The sequence below is a fragment of the Haliaeetus leucocephalus genome, unplaced genomic scaffold (assembly GCF_000737465.1).
Source record: "Haliaeetus leucocephalus isolate CR32 unplaced genomic scaffold, Haliaeetus_leucocephalus-4.0 Scaffold577, whole genome shotgun sequence".
NCBI classification, from domain to species: domain Eukaryota; kingdom Metazoa; phylum Chordata; class Aves; order Accipitriformes; family Accipitridae; genus Haliaeetus; species Haliaeetus leucocephalus.
This window is the reverse complement of record NW_010973013.1, coordinates 1,267,897-1,288,036: the sequence shown is the minus strand read 5'-3', so window position 1 is coordinate 1,288,036 and position 20,140 is coordinate 1,267,897. Positions and strand designations below refer to the sequence as shown.

At 40.9% G+C, this 20,140-nt stretch overlaps 1 protein-coding gene across 9 annotated transcripts in view; it reads left to right on the top strand.

Annotated features, from left to right (window-relative positions):
• The window catches only part of TMEM63A (transmembrane protein 63A), a 61,191-nt gene that overhangs the window by 23,409 nt on the left and 17,642 nt on the right, over positions 1–20,140 (top strand). For 4 of the 9 annotated variants that reach the window (XR_775032.1, XR_775030.1, XR_775033.1 and 1 more), the window contains 9 exons: positions 216–278; positions 1,228–1,390; positions 2,507–2,612; positions 4,464–4,631; positions 8,011–8,126; positions 8,502–8,564; positions 9,160–9,319; positions 10,660–10,787; positions 18,899–19,067. Coding sequence is in view for 4 of the 9 variants with exons in the window: in XM_010577715.1 (XP_010576017.1) it covers positions 216–278; positions 1,228–1,390; positions 2,507–2,612; positions 4,464–4,631; positions 8,011–8,126; positions 8,502–8,564; positions 9,160–9,319; positions 10,660–10,781 (961 nt within the window). In the remaining 5 variants the exon portion in view is untranslated. Of the gene's footprint in view, positions 1–215; positions 279–1,227; positions 1,391–2,506; positions 2,613–4,463; positions 4,632–8,010; positions 8,127–8,501; positions 8,565–9,159; positions 9,351–10,651; positions 10,788–12,151; positions 12,368–18,898; positions 19,068–19,982; positions 20,117–20,140 lie in introns of those variants that run through there. The other 5 variants (XR_775034.1, XM_010577715.1, XM_010577716.1 and 2 more) reach the window with 5 other exon arrangements.

Genomic DNA, 20,140 nt, shown 5'->3' with positions numbered 1-20,140 from the left:
TTCAATATGAAGTAGATGTTTTTGTTTTGTTTGATTCTGTATCTCTTTTCCTATTTCTGACTATTAGTAACTGTGATAAAGCTAAAGTAGTATTCAGATTATTTGATTAAATTCTCTCTATCCACTATCCTGATCTGAACTACTTAAAAAGAGAAGCAATTTTACACAGTACTAAGCTGTTGGAGACTAAATTACATTAACCGTCTTTCTTTCAGCCTTGATTTTTTTTTCCGTTGGCTGTTTGACAGAGAATCATCTGATTCTGCAGTTAGGCTGGAGTAAGTATTAACAACTCTTTGCTAAAGGAATACTTAAGACTTTTTTTTTTTTTTTTTTGCTGTTGCTTAACATTGGTTGGGGTTTATTAATTTGCTTGGGGATGGTACCCTCTGGGATGATGTTGATCTTCTGAATAAGGGCAGGAGAATGTAAGTGATTTTGCTATGAAGAAATCCATACTTGTTTCCTGCTAGCTGATGTATGCAAACATTCAATAAAGAGACAGTTATTTTTCCAAAACCTTACAAATTTTGTAGAAGACAAGAAAGGATGGGATGATATGATGCAGGCGAGAGGGGACCAGAAAATGTACTGAGGATTGTACATCATGGACAGATGATCTTCCCAAGGATTACAGTGAGACCAAATAGCTGCAGCAGTTCTCTTTCTGAAATCTATTGACTCTTGATTTTAAGAAACATGAACGTTTTCACACCAGCATTGCAAATTTGCACATATTGGTTATTATAAGCTCTTGTGACTGTGGCTGGAGGGAAAGAATAGAATGCAGTTATTAGGACATAGTTAGGTTTCCAAATGCTATTTCAAAATCAGTAACAAGAAGACAATTAGGAGTTACTAAGCTAGGAAAGATAATTATTCTCTTGCAGTCTTATCTCATCTTGTCTTGGGTTGCTGTTGCAGACATCAAATGATGCTCTTGTCTGCTATCAGCCACCCATCAGACTGCTGTATATTTTTTTGAAGAGTTTATTCCTCATCCGAACTGCAGCTTAGCTAGGCTCTTACAGCGTACTACACTTACTGTATTTATAGCTGTGTAGTACTCTTTTTCAACAAGATTATCAGAAGTCTTCTAGCCACTTCTTATGGTGGCCAGTGCTTATCCTTATGGTAAGAGATTTCCAAAGGTGATGGGAATCCACTGTATATAAGCTATATTTCCTTGTCTGCTTTCCAGTCACTGTCTGATGTCTTTCCTTGCAGATGTGTCTTTTTGCCTGACCAGGGAGCCTTCTTTGTGAACTACGTGATTGCCTCTGCTTTTGTTGGCAATGGGATGGAGTTGCTGCGCCTGCCTGGGCTCATCCTTTACACCATACGCATGATAATGGCCAAGTCCACAGCAGAAAGGAAAAATATTAAACAGGTATTAGAGCCCCTCCTTAGCAAGTGGCAATTAAATGACTGATCCTTATCAGAAACAGTGGGAGCCCCCATCCTTCATACCATTAACTATTATCTCCTGTCTATTTTTTGGCCTTTGTTTCATTCATCCATGACAGATTCATATTCCCTTCATTTGCAGCACAGATAATGGGGAGGTATTTATTCAAGTCAGAGATGGTCAAAAATCAAAACCCAAGCTCTGAACTTCAGGTATTACTTTCTTCATAGCTCCAAGTCAGAGTTTTATGATTTGGATTTTATAGGATAATTCTAATGGATTTTATCTTACAGTCTAAACTTCAGTTTTGTAAAAATTCAAATCTGTCTATGTTAGTTTCTTCTGTCAGCCTGCAGGTGTGTACAACTTTAACTTGAACATACATCTAGCAAAATATATACTTATTGTCTATATTCCATTTTAAGTGGAGGGCTTTCAACTTCCAGATAATGTGTCATCTTGCAGCTTGAAATTTCAGGTGTTACAATGGGAATTTAAGCCTGTATACAGCTGCCCCTGTTCTTTTTCTTCTTTTTTTTTTTTTTTTTTTTCTTTTTTATGGGTGGGTAGGTTCCATTTTTAAAAGATTCTTTTAAACATTAACTTCTGTTAACTGTTGAGTATTACCCCTTGCTCTGGTTGAAATTATTTATATTGATTTCCTCATCCCAAGAGGAAAAAGTGGGAATACTGACCACACCAAAGCTTTGGTATCTTGAGCTTTCCATACTGGGAAAGCCAACACAAGGAACAGTACAGATTCAATGGAATCTGCAGTGAGATGAAGGTTCTGAGTTTGGCACAATTATTTTCTGCCTTGTGGTTTTAAGTAGTTGCTTCTTGTAGATGAAAACAGATTCTCTGAGGAATTACTTTAAGGCTATGAAAGAAGCAGCATATTTTCTGTAAGTACAGATGCATAAAATGCATAATACTTCATCTCTCTAATTATGTCATTTATGCCTCTTAGGGAAGTAACTGATCTCTCATAGGGAGAGAATAAGAGAAGGTGAATTGTTGCTTTAGTGAATCTCTTCTTAACTCCTGACATATTGATAGATGACATGAGTGGCTTGGATGTTTTGTTTTTGTTCCTAGCAACAAGCATTTGAATATGAATTTGGAGCAATGTATGCCTGGATGTTGTGTGTGTTCACTGTCATCATGGCCTATAGCATTACGTGTCCCATCATTGTTCCATTTGGTAAGTTTTCCAATGAGCTGTGGGCACTGTGTGAGCGGGATGGGGGCACATGGGAGGTTTGGAAGGCCCAGTTCTGCATTCTTATCCCAGTTCAAATGCTGATAATCCTTAGGACTTGGATCCAAGTTCCTTCCTTTCTTGTGGAAAACACAGGGCAAAACATGGTGAATTACTTAGCTCTTGTACTTCCTTTAGAAGTAGAAAGTATATTTAATGTCTATTAGATGCTTATTTTGTTTCTCAAGTTTGAGTGTACTAGCTCTGGTGGTGGTTTTTAATAGTTAAGCATAGGAGATTAGGTAGGTTTGAGGATGAGGGGATTACTTTTTATCTCTGGGTTCTTGAGGTCTAGGAGAAGTAAGCTGCAGAGGGTACCCAGCCTGGAGGTCCACCTTAAGCAGCCAAACTTGAGTTGAGCTTTAGGCTCATTTGAAATAACTTTTGTCCTAAAGTTTGACTGATGTATGTAAAATGAAGCACAAAAATAAGCATGTTGACCCAGAAGCAAGAGGGTGGAAAACTGCCTGTCCTTTTCACTACTGCCCCTCTTTTCCATTGCAAACCATTTCTCTAAAATTCCACATCCTGAATGAGAATGAGAAAAGGGGCTGTGGTTATCACTGTGCTATGGACAGCTGTATGCTTCATGGTCCTGACTGCAGGGATGTGACCTAATGATGTACTGACTGCTTTGCTGGGACATGGTCTTGGCGAACACCATAGCTGCCCTTTGACCAGAAAAGGAAATGCTGTATACTCTGGTAGATTAGCTGGCTTAGAAAGCCAGTCAACTAGGAGTTCAGGGCATGTGGATAGAGCCCTTATTCAACTCTTATTCAGTTGGTTTATCTCTGTCCCATGAACAAAACTTAACATTTCTGCCTTAAGTTGCCTATGTATCTGGCTTTGACTACTTTCTTCTTCCTGTAGCAGCCATTAAATCCTGTATGGGTGTGCAAGAAACTTAGCAGTCTGTTTAGAACTCATAGACAGTTGTCCATCTTTAGTGACTGTGAAATGAGCTACATGTTATGTTATTGCATCTTTCATTCACAGAGATTCTGGACTGTCATAAGAACTATGTATAAAGAATCATTTCAGCAGCTACAGATATTTCCACTCTGGAAACCTGTTTAACAGGCATAAGTAGTACTAAATCATTTTATATAGTTGGTATTTTTCTTTTCTAATCCAAAATTTTAGAGAGCTAGATACAACATAATTAGCTATTAGATATTGTTCAGAACTGATTTTAATCAACAACCTTATTATTGGGAGAATGTGGCCAATTTTTTTGTAACAATGTTCTTTATTTACATTTCATTTTGTGTGCAGTTGTAAATATCTGAATGTGGTAGTGCATACCAGAGCTGTTGCAATTCATAGCTGTCACAGCAGTAACTGGCTTTTTTGGGGGGGATAAGAAATAGCTGACTTGAAATCCAGTCATGAATGTGTTGAAGGCTGAGAAAGAGACATTAAGCCACTGTTTGACCTTTCTTCCTTACCAGGACAGTGGTGGAGGAGTTACCGAGTCTCCCCTACCAGCTTGGCCTCATGTGCCAGCTCTAGGAAGGAGCTCTGGGCTCTTTCTGGGAGCACGAGTGGTGCTGCAGGGAAGTGTGTGGAGAAGGGGAAGCGATGGGGAGAGTCCGGGAGCCTTGGGCTGGGGATGCAACAACCTTAGGAGCAGGCTGCTGTCATGGAGCTGTACCCCACTCATATTTGGCCTGTATCCACCATTGGAATCTAGATTTTCAGTCACTTGGTTAGTGTAGATCTCATCACAGAATTGCTGCTTTTTGTCAAGTCTTCAACCACCTCCCTTGGCTGTCCCTTTTTTCCTTCCAGGTTTAATATACATACTCCTGAAGCACATGGTTGACCGTTATAACCTTTACTATGCATATCTCCCTGCCAAGCTAGAGAAGAAGATGCACTTTGCGGCTGTGAATCAGGCCCTTGCAGCTCCAATTCTCTGCCTTTTTTGGCTCTATTTTTTCTCATTTTTGCGGCTAGGTAAGTATTACCTGTTTCCACCTAGAAGCTGCTCCTTGTTCTCTTGTCAACTTACCTGAATTACATGTGAAGTTTCATTGGTTTTATGGGCTTTTCTTTTTGCTTCCATAAATGGGAAGTCATAGTGGTTACCTGTGGCGCTGAATTATACAACACTTGCAGCTTACACAAGTTTGCATAAGATACTCTGATGGCGATAGCTGATATGTTAACTTAAAACTGTTAGCATGGAACTTCATATTTCTTCATTTTACAGGAGATCATGTGTTCCCTAAATCGGTGGAGTTTGAATTGGCCAGTTAGGCTGTGGAGTGACAGACAGTAAAAATCATTAAAAAAACCACAAATGTATTCAGAATTAGCTCTTACTAGAAAGATGGTCCCTGGCTTCACTACCTGCATTTGTGTAGTCTGTGCATAAGTTTAATTTGCCTGGGTGAATTGGCTACTGCCTCCATTGTACAGTTGTCATTTGGAAAAAAACTGTTAAAATGTTGGCTACTGCTAGTAAGACCTGTGTTTTACATCATCAGTCAAACTTTACATGGAAGACTGCAGTGAGATGGTAACCCTCCTCCCCAATTTAAAAACTCATGTTTTGTGTGTCATTTATTTTAAAAATAGGGACATTCTGTATTTTGCAAATACTTGGCATTGATAATATTGGCTGTGGTGTACTAACAGCTTTGATGTCAGAAAAGGTAGGCAATAGCTCATGGCTTTTTATCTGTGATATAGGAGGAAGCATTTGGCATGGAACAGGAATGGCGGTGATGCTGGAAGGAGTTGGGCTTCCCTTCCTGGGAAGGAGGCCCTTGGTATCTAACTGTATTTTGCCCTCTTCTCTGCTTTCACAGCACTGATGGCAAATGACCGTGCTTGCATTGTTTTTTTCTAGCATACCAGTAGTAAAAAAGATATTGTTGGCAGACTGTCATCTAACTTCAGAGATAGCTCCCCGTGGAAGTAAGAGGCACTCAGAACTATTGCTTCAGGCTGTCCTTGGATTTGAGCAGATGTCCCTGCATTACTTGTATGTTTTGGAGCTTGTTTTTTCCCTTGTTTTGAGAGTTGTCTTTGCAACCAGGAAGACCAATAAATCTATGTCCTCTAAAATAACAGCAGCATTTCTAGAGTATGCTTTAGAAAAATCAACTCCAAACACGCAGCAATTGATGCGCCTCTTTAATTGTTATGAAGGAAATCCTGGTGTAGTAAAAACGAAATCTTTATAATAATGTTTTCTGGTTCTGCATCTATGGTAAAACCATCATTTGTCATGGACCTTAGTAATGGAAAATACAGGCTGGATTACCATGTTTAGTTTGGTCAGTGTAGAGGATCCTGTTTACAGGATGTTGTTCAGTGATTTGTCAGTGCACAGGGCAGTCTAGCCAAGCAGTGTGAGTCTGAGAGGTAGGAACTTGAGATTTTGATTTTGTTGCCATTGATTTCATTGCTGCTTCTTGTACCAAAGAGAAGGAAGGAGGGGGAAGAGTGCCCTGCTTCCTTATCTGCAAAATAAATTGGTTTATGGTATGTAAAGCTTGATTGCTTAGTCATTGATTTGTGTCTGGTATGGATATTTCAGTCTGGTTGCAGAGTACAGTGATAATACTCTGTTTTCTCACTTATTATATTAATGTAAGGCTGGAAGGACCTTTATCCCAGTTCTCAGTCAGGATCAAATATCACTTGACTGCATACAGAAGGTGATAGGCTGTACTGGTGTCATCCATTTCCTCCTCAGTTGCTGTTTTCTTCCTCAGCTCTCATGCCATCCGTCCGTCATACACCTAAAGCACCACTGGGCCTCTCACAACAGAGGAGGTGACAGTACTATCTGCAGTTCAGCCTCTGTCTCCTGGGATAGTCACTTAAGTCCCATGTTCTCTAGAACTGTTGGCAGCGAGGAGTGCTGACGACATAGGGCAGGGAAAACTGATCTTTGGAGATTTCTTCTTCCTTGATCTCTGCTGTTTACTTTGTGGCTCACACCATACATTGGCTTTGGTGTAGACATACCTCACCAGCTGGTAAATACTGATGCAGCCTATGCTTATAAAACAACCTCTTCTGAAGGACATTCCAGAATACCCATAGGGAGGTTTTTTCACTTCCCTTTTTTGTTTGAATAGTGACATGATTGTGGGGTTTTTTTTGTTTTGTTTTTTTGCATGTGCATGCGTGTGTGTATGTGTTTTTCCCCTCATGAATAGATTTGTGCAGGGCTTATATAACCTGCTAAAAAGTAAAACTTGTCTATTCTGTGCCACTGCATATGCTGGGATTACCACAAAATATTTGCGGGTTGGTGTTGCCTCTTTTGACTAAAGAAGCTTGGAAACAGCTAGGTTTTGTGGTTTGGGTTTTTTTCCCCTAATATCTTACTCAAGTCATTTTTGCTGCAAAATGAGATTAATTTCTTCAGAATATTTCCCTAGTGGACCTGGAGAATAATAAGTCACTGTAATCACTACAACTTTTTCCATACTAGAGGCTGCTACTATGTCCTTTCCTATAGTGTTCTCTCTCTCTCTCTCTGAAGAAAAACTTACCTTTCAGTTTAGTTCGTTTACTCGGTTTCTTCTGTTGTTCCTTCTCCTTGGATTCCTCCCAGTTCTGTCCATATTTTATCATGGTGTCCTGCACAGACAAGGCTGCTCAAGTTGAAGGCGCTCAGTAGCACCAAATTATTTTGTGTAGGTACCAGAGACTTGCTGCTTTTTTTTTTTCTTCCCTTTTTCCCATGTTTTGTGATAGAATCACACTATTGACTGTTTCCAGCTTGTAATCATCAGTTGTATTCTGCAGTGCTACAGGTTTGTTATCCCTCTACATTTCATTTTTCCTTCCAAAAGGAAGTTATTTACAGTTTTCTAGGTACAATTTCATCTTACTGTTTATTTTTGGTTTGTTCTTTTTTTTCCTTGAAAGAGGGTGGGGTTGGTTTTTTATTATTTTTTTCATTTGGGTTGTTTGCAAGCCATCCAATTTGGTGCCATCATCATATTTAATAAATGGACTCTATTACATTTCACAGATTATTTATGAAAGTATTTTAGAAGTGGGTCCAGAATAGATGACTGAGGGAGGAGAAGAATCGCTCTGAGTCTTGTTTATCATTCAAGTATTGCAGCTGCCTTTCTTGGCCTTTAAGGAAGCTGGGAAACAGCTTGTTCAGCGGTTTTACCAGTCAAGGAGCTTTGTGCATAATGAGGTTCTCCTGTTTGTGTCTGGAAGTGGCGTGCCCAGTCCTCTAAGGGGAAAAAAAACCCCGAGACTTCTGAAAATGGGGAAGATAAAGTAAAGGTTGGTTTGGTTTAGTGTTTTTTCCTGCTATGTATTTTTATATTGTATTCTCTGGATATTTTTCTAGGCTTTAAAGCACCTACAACCATGTTTACTTTCCTCGTTGTCAACATCACAATTATCATTTGCTTGGCTTATACTTGTTTTGGCTGTTTCAAGTACCTGAGCCCACTGAATTATAAGGTAAGTGATGGATACCTAACACCTTTCAGCACCTACCTGTGTGCTTGACATAGCACCAGCTATTCCTAGTGGGTTGTTTGTGCCTCGTCACTAGCAATGTCTGTCCATAAAGGTACATAGCGGTAAGATGGCTAAGGAGGGCTGATAGTAGACGTAGGCTGCTTGGCACAGTGGAAAGTCTGCAGTGTTAGGAACTGAATTTGAGAGGAAAGAGCAGTATGGAAGAAGTATGCAAGAGGATTGGAGGAGAGAGTACCAGCACTGCAGAGAGATCTGTCTGTGCAGGTTTTTGGGCACTTATGATCTCTCTATATTGTTTTGACTTATCAATTTGATGTTGTCTCTCTTCCTTTCCCCACGTGTTACTGGTTACAGATAGAAGACGCGCAAGGTGAAAGAGGAAACGACACAGATGTACCAGCCATCCCAACATCTTCTGTAAGAAGTTAAGAGTTACTAATCTTCTCTTACGTTTCCTAGAAAAACTTAATTTCTCACCCCACTAACCAAAGAGCTTGTGTAGGACGTATTAGTCTGAATGGACTGTGGGACTTCGCATATGCATGTGGGACCACAGAGTTCTGCTGCTGGGCTCCTTGACTGTTCCCAGGTGGTGTTCCAGAAGTACCTTCGGCTGACGTTTTAGGAGTAGTTGAGACATGCTACTTCCAGCAGCAATGTACACTGTGTTCTGGGCCTTACACCAGACAGATCCTCACATCTGGACTGCTGCCAAATGCAGTCAGTTGCCACTGCTTTGTGACTTTCAAAGTTGTGACGTGTAGCAGATCTTACCTGCCACGTCACTAAAAAGGATGTAGGATGGAGGTAGAAATAAGGGCCTTTGTACCACAGTCTACAAGTACAGGTGAGTGTTGCACCAGGAAGCCTCCGTTAGGGTGCCAAAGGCCTTAGGTGTTAAGGTGAAGAATGGGAAATGGATGAAAAGAAGAGTGGCGAGGGCGTTATCCTGGGTGAATTATCCTAACGTACTTTGAGAGACTAGTAAAATCCTTAATGCTTGTGATTTCAGATGTACGTCCCCCGAGTTTTGCATCCTCATTGTACAGAAAGGACGATACTTGCCCATAAGGAGCAACAATCGTATGGCACCATGGACAACACTTGTTCACAGGCAGAAGGAATCATAAACTATTCTGCTGGACCTGCAATTACTGAGCAGGCACCGAGAGGTTCGCTTTGAATGCCAAGGACTAACACAAGGTGGAGCACTTGGTCCAGGTTTAGGAGAACTAATTCCACCCCCACCCCCCCCACCTCACCTTCTAAGTATTCTGTTTTATTTACATATTCCTGCCTACAGAAGAGGTACAGAAATAATTCATTGTGTGGTCTGCAGCTGTGCTCAGAGATTAAAAAGCAGATGCCTTGGGACTGATTGTTTTCCAGGCTGTCTACACACATTGTGAAACAAACGTGTTGAACACATTGATGCTGATCCTCAGGGACTTCACTTATGCTATCTCACCACTTGCCTTATGAAGATAACTTATGCTGCATATCGATAACTGGTCACCAAAGCAAATGCAGCTATGACAGCTGCCATTTATTTATTAAAAGTAATTCTTCCTTTTTAAAAAAAAAAACAAAACCAAAACAACCCAAATCAACACAACACTTTAGTATTTATAAACCTCTTGGGATGCATTAAATCCTGATGCAATGTCACTTTTGGTGAAAATGCTGTTTGCGTGGGTGCTGAGGATGGTGTGTGGGAGTCTCTCCTCTTGTCACCCAAAGTAGTTGGTACAGACTTGATCATGTTACTTTTTTTCCTTAAAAGAGATGAGGGAGTTACTGTGCACTTGGGTACTACAAGTACCAAAGCAAAATGACTAGTGTAAAGAAGGGAGTGATTTATCTGATTGTGGTTTTATATATTTTTTTGGAGGGCATTTAGATTGTTAGTTTCTGTTCACTATTTTTAAGGGCCTTCCACAATTAAAAGTTCACCTGCCAACAATAAAGGATGTAAACATTTTATCTTTCTTTTAATCTTGGGGTCAAAATGACAGATCTCTGGGTTTTCTCTATAGTGCCAATTATATGAACTGTAAGATAGGAAGTTTTTAAATTATGTAATAGGTGCCAATTTATTCCAAAGTACATTGTGTCAAAGTGTAACTAATAATCACAAAGCAATAAAACACTGAGTTCAGAGAAATTTCAGGCTGTCTTGATTTTTTTTTTTCTTTGTGTATTGAAACAGTTCTTTTGCTAGCGGCCTCACAGCATGATCAATGTCATGAACTGTTCATAAGAGCACTGTCATAAGGCTTAGAATGACAGTATGTCCCATGAGAGATTTGAATACTTTTAAATTTCTCTAGGGGATGAATCTTGGTGACCTTTGGGTAGGAGAAGGTTTTGACCCTCCCAAGCCCTCTGTTTGCCTGCTCATTGTTAAACTGTTAGTTCCTGAACTTGACCTTTTCTAGCATGTCTGTGAAGCAGCAACATCTTGAGATTGGAGTAGAATTTGTGTCATAAATAAGTGTATGCAGATGTTCAGTGTCTTGCAGGACTGCTTCCCGAGACCAGCACTCTGGACAAATGCTGAGTAGGAGACCTGCCCTGCTGCAAGAAGGACACTGCAGAGCTTTGATAACCCTGATGACAAGCCGTGTCTGTTAGTTGAAGGTACACATAACTCCTGGTTCTTACAAGGCAAGGGAGGAGCCTTGTCTAGTGGGGGGCATGGATTTGTGTCACACTTCATACTGTCACTTCAAGTGTTGCAGTTTAGTCAGGGAGGATGTGTCTGTGTGTGTGTGTGTGTGTTGATTTTAGCTATCGTGGTATTACTAGAGGTGGTACGTCCACTGAATATTGTGGGGTTTTTTAGTGATCATGGTATTACTGGAGGTAGTATGTACCCTGGAGACAAACTGCCATTTAAGATTGGTATTCAAACCAAGAAAAAAGAAAACCAACAGATTCCACAATTTTTACTGGTTTCCGAGTATCTCATACAGATGTGAGGACAGAAGGAGGAGATAGAACCTGTTGTATTAATTAGATCAGACGTGTATGATTGTTCTAAGTCATTTCTAGCTGCAGAACCCCATCTTATACCAGTGTCTGCAGAAGCAGTGGACACTTAAGTGTATACTAATTGAGGAATCAAATAAATGATTCAGCTGCCACACTTGACCTATTTACAGTGCTGGCGCTGCAGGATTTTTGTGCTCTGTGGTATAACTTACTTTTTTGAACAAGTGACTTTTGCTATTCACTGTGAGGTTCTATATGCCATATCAAGGACAAAAACTCTTTTGGTGATTGGATTTCCTTTTTGTGCTTGGAAGGCTGCTGAACCTTGGTAATGAAGCTCCTTGTGGCTGGCACAGGTTCAGTACAGAGCGAGCCAGCTCTGCTGCGAACTTGAATAAACCCACCTCCAGTCATGCTAACGTGCTTCAGATACAGAATATGGAAAACCTACTACGTAATGGAAAGTTGCATGTTGCTAAATAGTCATTGCTGGTATTCGAGGAACCAGTTTGCGTGTCTGATGGGGAAACCACCTGCATATTTCACTTATCATGTAGTAGCCATTCTTGTTCGCCACTGTACACTGTTGCAGTTAAACTCATAGAAATGTCTATGATATTAAGACATGCACTAGTTTGAGTAAAGGCCAGGATCACCTTGTAGTAAATTATCACAAGGCCTCCATGTACAGCAACACACAAATTAAAGGCTGGTTTATCAGCTTTGCTGTGTTGTGCTTGCTTCCCTAGTATCTTTTGGTTCCCTCTCTGAGAGCTGGAAGTAATTAGGAAACTGCACTGGCTGTAATTTGTTCCTTCATGCTGGTGGATATCTCTGAGAGGATAAAATTAGATCAGCAGGAGAAACTCCTTGCATTCCTTGCTGAGCCTTAGAGAAAAGCTGAGGGATGGAAGCCTCCACAAATGTGGATATTGGCTGCACTGTATCTGAAATTCATATTTAAAGCCATTGCACATTCTTTACTGTTCTTTTTATAAATCTTTTGGCAGGAAGCCTAAGCAAATGGCCCAGCTGGAGTTACTGATTGTAGCTCCCAGAAGCCATATTTGTTGAGATCCAGCGCCTGCTGCTTGCCTTGCATTGCTCAGTTGGAACAACTCCTCCCCCCCCTTCCTTGGTCCTTGCTAAGTCCTTACTTGCGTTCTAGCAGCCGCCACCAGCAGTTCTTCTGTGGAACATGAATCCTGGACAAGTCTGACATTTGAGAATGAATAAGCCCTACAGTGTGGTCTGTGATGGGATTCTCTGTGACACAGCTGAGGGGACAGCCTTTGAAAAGTTGAAGAATGGAGCTCATTCGATACTGTACAATTCAGTACCCTTCTGCAAACACTTCGCTATAGACTATTTTCTTCTATAGTGAAGAAAATGCTATATGGTATGCTGAGACTCCAAAAAAACCTTGGCTTGTTTAGATATACCTATCTCTGTGCCAGTTAGAGCTTATTCTAGATGTATGCCCAACCTGGTTCACCTCCAGCCCTGCTGAAACACATCCCCAACACCCAAATGATTACAATTTCTCACTTGCATTAGGTGCACACATTCACGTCTTGTTTTTCTTGGGGCTTTCCCATGTCTTGAGCCAAAAGCAGATTTCTGTGCTGGCTAAGCTTTTAATGCTTCAGTGTAGCACTAAACCATGTTCTTTCTGTCTCTCTACAGAAATCGAATTCCCAGCTCTGCTTACCCACAGATGCTAGTAGCACAACTGAAAGCTTTCTCATGTAGGATCTACAGCTAGTTCATTTATTAGTATTTGGAAGCCTTTTACTTTGATGCTTTTCAAGAAGGTGGGCTTGCCCTACAAGCAGCAGGCCACAGAATTGTTTTCCTGGGTCTTGGCAAAAGTGAGGTGAGAGGCACAGGAAGATTTGGGGAGGAGGGGTCTTTTTCTGTCACTAACACAAACCCATGTCCATTGAATACAAAGAAAAGACACGCTTTATTGTCTCTAAACTGCAACGATACAAGGAAATACACGCTTCTAATTCCAAATGATGGCCAGGGTCATAACTTTCAAAGAGGCCATGTGTCTTGTCTTCTTAAAGTGGTCTTGCAAATTCCTTCTCTGTCCAATCTAGGCAAGACTTCTTGAATGATTCTGCTTGTCACCTGTCTGTAACAGCTGCAAGTGCCTGTTTCAGATATTTCAGAGGTACAGTAGTTGTTCTTTCTTTCTGAGGACAGCTGTCTGACAGATCAAAACAGAAAGGAAATTACCAAAAGCAGAGACACTGAAGATTGGGTCATTATAGTGGAACATTCTTGCCTCTAATTTTTTGGTTCTTGGGTTAACTCCTGACTCTTGCTTTGTATCTGACATTCTGTTGGTTAGGCTGTAGAATCTCAGCTGTAGCAAGTGCAACTTCCCAATTTTTTTTGTGCTCAAATACAGAGCTCCTGGGTTATCTTCACTTGTTCTTTGTTAGCAGAGTCTGTAAGCATTTGTTGCTTGGAGAGAATGTGTATCAAGATCAGCTGTCTTTCTGTTGCGTGTACTATAATTAGCTTTTAATTCTTTTGATGAAAGAATGAATGTGGCTCCATGAATTAACTGGTGTAGTACACAAAGCTGCTTCTCCCTACTCAATGTGCCTCCGTTACTGATCTCTTCCAACCAGGAGCCTGCAGCCATTACAGGGCGACTCTGGACTCCTGGTTGAAAGCAAACCTTGTTCCTTTCCTGGAGGAGGATTTGTTCCCTTCTGTAGCAGGTTATTTCCTGCCTTCCTAGGTGAGTTCCAGTGTAACACGTATCTGATCATATCACTTTTGAATGGATTGAAAGTTCCACCTCAAGCCCAACTTTTATGGCTAGTGGAAAATAATATTCTGTGTGTTAAGTAATAATTTCACTAACTTAACCAGCTAAATATATTTCCAGCTTCAATTCTGGATGGAGTTTGCTTTCCCCTAAAGTTCTGGTTTGGAAATGTCTACTGATAGGAAGTTTGTTGTCTTCAGCAGTCCAGAGCTTCATCCCATCTTATCAATTCCTGAAGATGTGATAGGTATGTGATACATACGATATAACACAGATATGACAGTGTAATTTTAGGGCCTTAAAACACTTCTACCTTCCTGACTGTAAACTGATGATTATGTTTAGATCTTGAAGTAAAATATCTTTTTCTGAGAAGTTACAGGACAGTGGTTGTGAGATCTGATCTCCTTGGATGCTCTGTACTAGATCTGTGCATAATATTCAGGTGGGAATGGGACGGACTGTAAATAGGCAAGAAGAGAGGGAAATTTTCATATCTGTTTCTAGACTCAGTGGTTAATTAAGTGCTGGTTAATAGTTAATGAAGACACTCTTCTCAAAAGTGATGTTTAAAATAGAGTTCTAGAAATCCAATGTATGGTATGTCATAAGGGACTCCTAAATAAAACAGGAGCCAGAATTTGTTGCTGTCTCAGATCATTACTGCCACGGGGTTCTGAACCTCCCAATTTTTATGTAGTGGTGCAAAAGGGTGAAAGTTTTTCATGGAAGCTAGTGACTGTTTTTTGAAAGGTATCTATCTGTTGTGCTTCTCAGATGTTTATTAAAAAAAAAAATTTGCAGTACAGGAGGAAAACTGAGAGCAGAGGGAATGTAAGATAGATGTATTTTTGTACACAGCTTGCCTTCCGTGTGAAAATCTTTCATGCATTTAGTGGTGTTTTACACTTAGATTTTCAGATCAATTAGCTTTATTACAGCCTGCTCTTCTGAAATGTTAAGCACCAAGCTGCTTCTTTCAAGTGAAGATGTTCCATCTCAAAACTTATTTTGAATTCTAAATTTTTTTTTTCCTAAGGCAAATTATCAGTACTTTTTTCCCCCCTCCATCTATAGACATAGAGAAATAAAACCAGCCGCTACCTCCACAGAGGAAAATGGAAAATGAAGTGATTTAAACAATTGCTAAGTACTATAATTTGATTGCAGGCATTGAATTTTTTTTATGACAGGGTTCTAGCTTTAGAGAATGGAGTAGGGTTTTCTTATTCTTTTATATTTGACATTTGTAACTTCAAAATTGTTCCTAAAATAGGGAGAACTTATTCCCTTCTGAGACCAGAAATCAGAATCTGCTGGGAAGAAAAGGGCAAAAATTGAGAAATAAATCAGTTGTGCACCTTTAAGAGGAATCATTTAAGCAATTATTTCTGTTATTTAGCTCCAAAAGGGAAAAGATGCAGTGGTGAAGTTGGGAGAATTATAATATCTGTGTTCTGCAGTGTGTTCTGTTCAGTTTTGTGAGATATTACTTAATCCCTCTTTGTCTCCGGTTTCTCTGAAGTATTAAGAATGCCTTCTGATCACTGCAAAAAGTTTTATCAGCCGCAAGGACTTGAGGTGATGCAAAAAAATTGCATTGAGACAAAAATGCAAGGGTGGACCTTAGTTCCCTTAAGGCTGTACAAGAATTCCTAGAACTCAAGATATACAAATGTATTTACATACAAAACCACTCCAATAGTACAGACTTGGTTGCAAAAGAGCTTAAGAACTGCTGGAAAATAAAGCTCCTCTTAGACTTTCCTTCATTTGAGGAAGCTGAAAGGTTGGTAGGTGCACTCTGAGCAGAGATGAGATCCTACAAGGCAGCAATGGCCATGGTCCAAAAGTGAGTGGGACTACTTAGGCTCAGCTGGAGCAGAGCTGCAACCCAAGCTCATGAAATCGCCCTGAGCGAGGGATGCCATACAGACCTAGCGAGAAGAATGTTGGCTGGGCTAGGCGTTTCCCCTCTGCAGAGGAGGACGCTGACATCTATCACTTATTGAAAACCCTGGGGTGGGACACATCCACGTACTCTTGTGTGACGGACAACTAGGAGTGAAGCAACAGTAGGTGGATCGTGTTAAGAAGGAAGGACGGGGTATTTACCAGGAAGCCAGTATCATCAGGACAGGCAGAAGTTGGGTTTGTGTTGGATGTGGCGTGGATACCAGTGGGGGGCAAGTCATGGACTGGGAGGAATTTCAGAGCTGTGGGCTCTCTTGTCACCTGCCTCCAGGGCCTGGTCCTCACTGCGCCCAAAGCAGGCTGCAGCTGCTGCGAGGGGCAGACAGCTGGGCTGCGCACACAGCCAGAGCCCCTTGCTCAGCCCTGGGGGCAGAAGGCTTTGCAAGTGGGATGCCTGGCTCCTTGCAGCTGCTGGGACAGGCAGCACAGGCAAGGTGAAGCAGTCGGTTTCCCTCCTTGCACCTCTTTTGTCCTGTTGAAACAGTCGTGAGTCGGTCTTTCCATATAGTTAAGTTTGTCATGTTGGTATCTTTGACTCAGTAGCTGGGCGGTTGAGTGTAGTTTTGTCTTCTAAAGTTTCTGTTCACCTTTTCTCTGTACTGCACTCTCTCTGCACTGATCATCTGCAGTGGTTTGAACCAGTGCTGCAAAGGGGGATTATCTTTCATTTAAGAAAATGGAAACTCATCACTTAAATCTCATTTATCATTCGTCCTATCCTCAAAACTGCAGACATTCAGTTACTAAACACAGGGAGAGCATGAGCATCCTTAACATCTTAAAATCCAATCAGGAAGGCATTTTGAAGACTGACGTTTGGACTACATCTAGCAAGGGGAAAGAGCTGTCACTCAGCACAGATCTGTTTATAAATACTGCTCTCCAGAAGACAACTGACAATTGTAATGGGGCTAATTCTTCTAGCAGCATTGGCATAGCACCATCAGGGCTGTCTGGCACTGCACGGGATATTTCTTCCATGAAAGAAAACTAATTCTAAGCTTTAGGTTTTAGTGTGAGTTATGTTCCTTAAAGTGCTATTACAGCAAGTAAAACAAGTGGCATCATTTCTCAGTGTTTTGAAATAAGCTACCCTGAAATCAATATGGATTTATTCCTTGTGTCTTCCCACAGTATCCAGAAGGATCTTTCCATTCCTCTTTAAGACAAAAATGTATCTTCATTTAATGTACATTATATATTGTACCTGCTGTAAAACAGAATGTACATTTGATTGACTGTCTTGAACAGATCAATCCCTGCCCCCAAGCAATTCTAGCTGACTCAGTGGTGATGAATAGTGCCCCTTATGGATTTAGATCTAACTGTCATGCTAGACTTCACAGATTTTATTTTTCACTAAAAGATGGTTTAACTTCCTTTTTTTTGTATGAAAGTGTGATTTCTATTCATTTTTTTTTTTTCATTCATAATCTGAGTAATGCCTGACTCTTCTGCTTAATGTAAGTCTTGTCTGGTTTGGTTGTGTAAGAAAGATGTCCAAAGGCTGCATATAGTGGCTCGGATTTCAGGACATTATCGTTTGTAGTTTAAAAATCAGAAGTCAGATTCAGTTGTAGTGGGAGTTAGTTAGGCTGGAGCTGCATGAGAGGGTGGTGACCTTACTAGTGTTTTTCCATACCAGAAGCGCTTTCCAAAGCACTTCAGTTGTGGGGGGCAGAGGGTAAGTTATGTTTATTTTCAGTGGCATCTCCATGGTTCTGAACCTCTTATCTAGACTCTTCTTAGACTGTAACTGGCTAATGAAAAACCAGGGTCTAGGTCAGCTACTTCTGGTTTCAGTGTGGGATAAATGCATGTTTGGAGCAACTTAAGAAGGAATGGCTTTTAGGACAGCAGTTTCTTTGAGCAGAGACTTTGGGGCAACTTTGGTCCAGAAATGGAAGCTTTAACAAGAAATGGCTCTGGAGCAAAACAAAATGTTTTGAGCATCATTGTGTCATCGGATTCTGGGTTCTCCTGAAGGCCATAGCTACTATTTCAAAGAAGGAGCCTTATTCCCAAGAAACAGCTCAGCCAGCCTAACAGCAGCGCATTTGGCCTTGTTAGAGGAAATGTACTGTCTGAATGGCAGGTACTCAGCTGGCTCACTTAAATAAGAACAAGAATAACACAGCAGGGAGTCCTTTCTTACTGTTTATTACTATTGCAGTAATCTGATATGCAGTTAATTGCTCACAGAAATGTTAAAACTATTTCTGATTAGCTGACTGACTTTTGCACTGCTCACTGTAGTACTGTACCAAATAGCCCATTAGCCAATACTAGACTATCAGAAGTGAGTCTGGATTCACTCTAGGTGGTTATCAAATCCAAATCTCAGGCTTGTGGGAGAGTTGCTCCCTGCAGGAAGAGATGCAGATGCTATCACTAGCCCACAAACACTTCATTAGTATTAAACCTTGCACTACAGGCAATGGGATGGGCTGTGTTTTTCTAAAAACAGATGATTATTTTGAAAAAGGGGAGGGGAATTGATGGCAGGCTTTACAGCTGGCACATAGCTGAATTTTATACTCTTCCACATTGTCATAGTATTCCACTGAATCTTTGTATCTGTAGATAAGTAGGTGATGAACAACAGCTGCTGACATCTGTGGGCTTAAGGTTTGAGAAGTGTGACATCAGAATTCAGAATAACCTTTGCTATACAGCAGGTGTTTAATTATAATTTTTAAGCTTCTACAGTCTATGCCTTTTAGGTCCAGATTTTTTTTTCTTTCAGACAGTAACTAATCAAACCCATTTTTGTGCTGGATTTTGTGTCTCGGTGCCTATTTTCTATACTCAGTAAAACTGACAGTGTGGACAGCTTGTGTTTGTAGTAGGCTGAAGTGCACTTACCTGGTGTGCAGAGTAGGGCAAGGACGTGCTCGTTTACTGCCTCTGTTCATTATCATTGTCTCAGATTGCTAAGCACTGTGAGGCATATTTAAAAATAGAAAGGTGCTACAGGCAGTTGTTTTTTGTCTAGGTCTCCCTGGTGACTGAGCCTGGGTGAGCTGCTGTAACATAAGATCACAAAACAGAATCCCGATGTGCATCCTTTCATCAAGGCTGGGCCCCTTCAAGCAGATCTGCTCCAGAAGGGAGAGTGAAACTGCTTCGAGCCTTCTACTCACATCTGAAAATCGGTTTGGCAGGTATCGTATAGCAAACTTCCTTCCCACTTACTTTATCTGCGTTGTGACTGAACAGTCCCTGGGGAAGTATTCAGTTATATCAGTATATGGCAGTGCTCCCTAGCACCACAGCAGATGTCTGCATGTGCATTAAAGATGAGAGGGATGATCTTCAGCTCTGAAATATAAGGCCACACAGGGGACAGAAGTAAGGCAAAACCAAACGGCCAGAGATCAAGACTTGTGCAAGAGGGAGCACAGTGGTGCCTGTAAACAGCTGTCATTGTCAGAGGTGAGCTGGTTCCTCCTGAATAAGCAACCTTTTTTCAATATACCACACCTGAAACAAGTTTGGGAATGGTCTCCTCTGAGAAGAGTCTATTTTAGACAAAGTGAATGATTCTGTATTTTCTTCCTGACTGGCCTGAACCACACAATATTTTGCAAATGAGAACATAAATTTTGACTAATTAAATAAAGCATTTACAAGTAAATGTAGAATTAGTGCTCGCTACTAATGTGGAAGCAGTTAGCCATCTTAGACCTTCAAGCTATACTTGAATTCTTTAAGGCAGTACTGCAGTCAAATCTTGTAGGGAGACCTGAGAGCTACTGTGCCTTCTGCTGCTGGCACCCAGGTGCAGAAGCACAGAAGGCAGAGGAAAGGTAGTGAGAGGTCTTGCCTCTGCTCACAAAACTGATCCAGGCTGCCCTAACGATTTTCTGCCATGGTATATCGGGGGCTTTGAGCAAGATTCAAATGTGCCCAGCAGGAGCATTAACTTGCCTTCTGTGAAACAAACTACGTGGTATTCTTGAGTCTAAAGCCCTGTGGGATGGAGCAGGGCTCTCTCTGCTGGAGTGACTCTATTTAACAGCTTCCATTTCAATTAATATGGTGAAATAATACTAATCCATATTTCCCTGTGCTTGCAGGGGTAGGGAAGTATATCAGAAGTGACTGGAGAACAAAACTATCCTGAAATCGGTCATCTGGATACAGTTTAAGACTACTGCATACACTAGGGACCGTTGCTGGCAAAAACATACAGCCCTTCAAATACAATTTTCTTTGAGCAGTTTGCCTTCAGTCT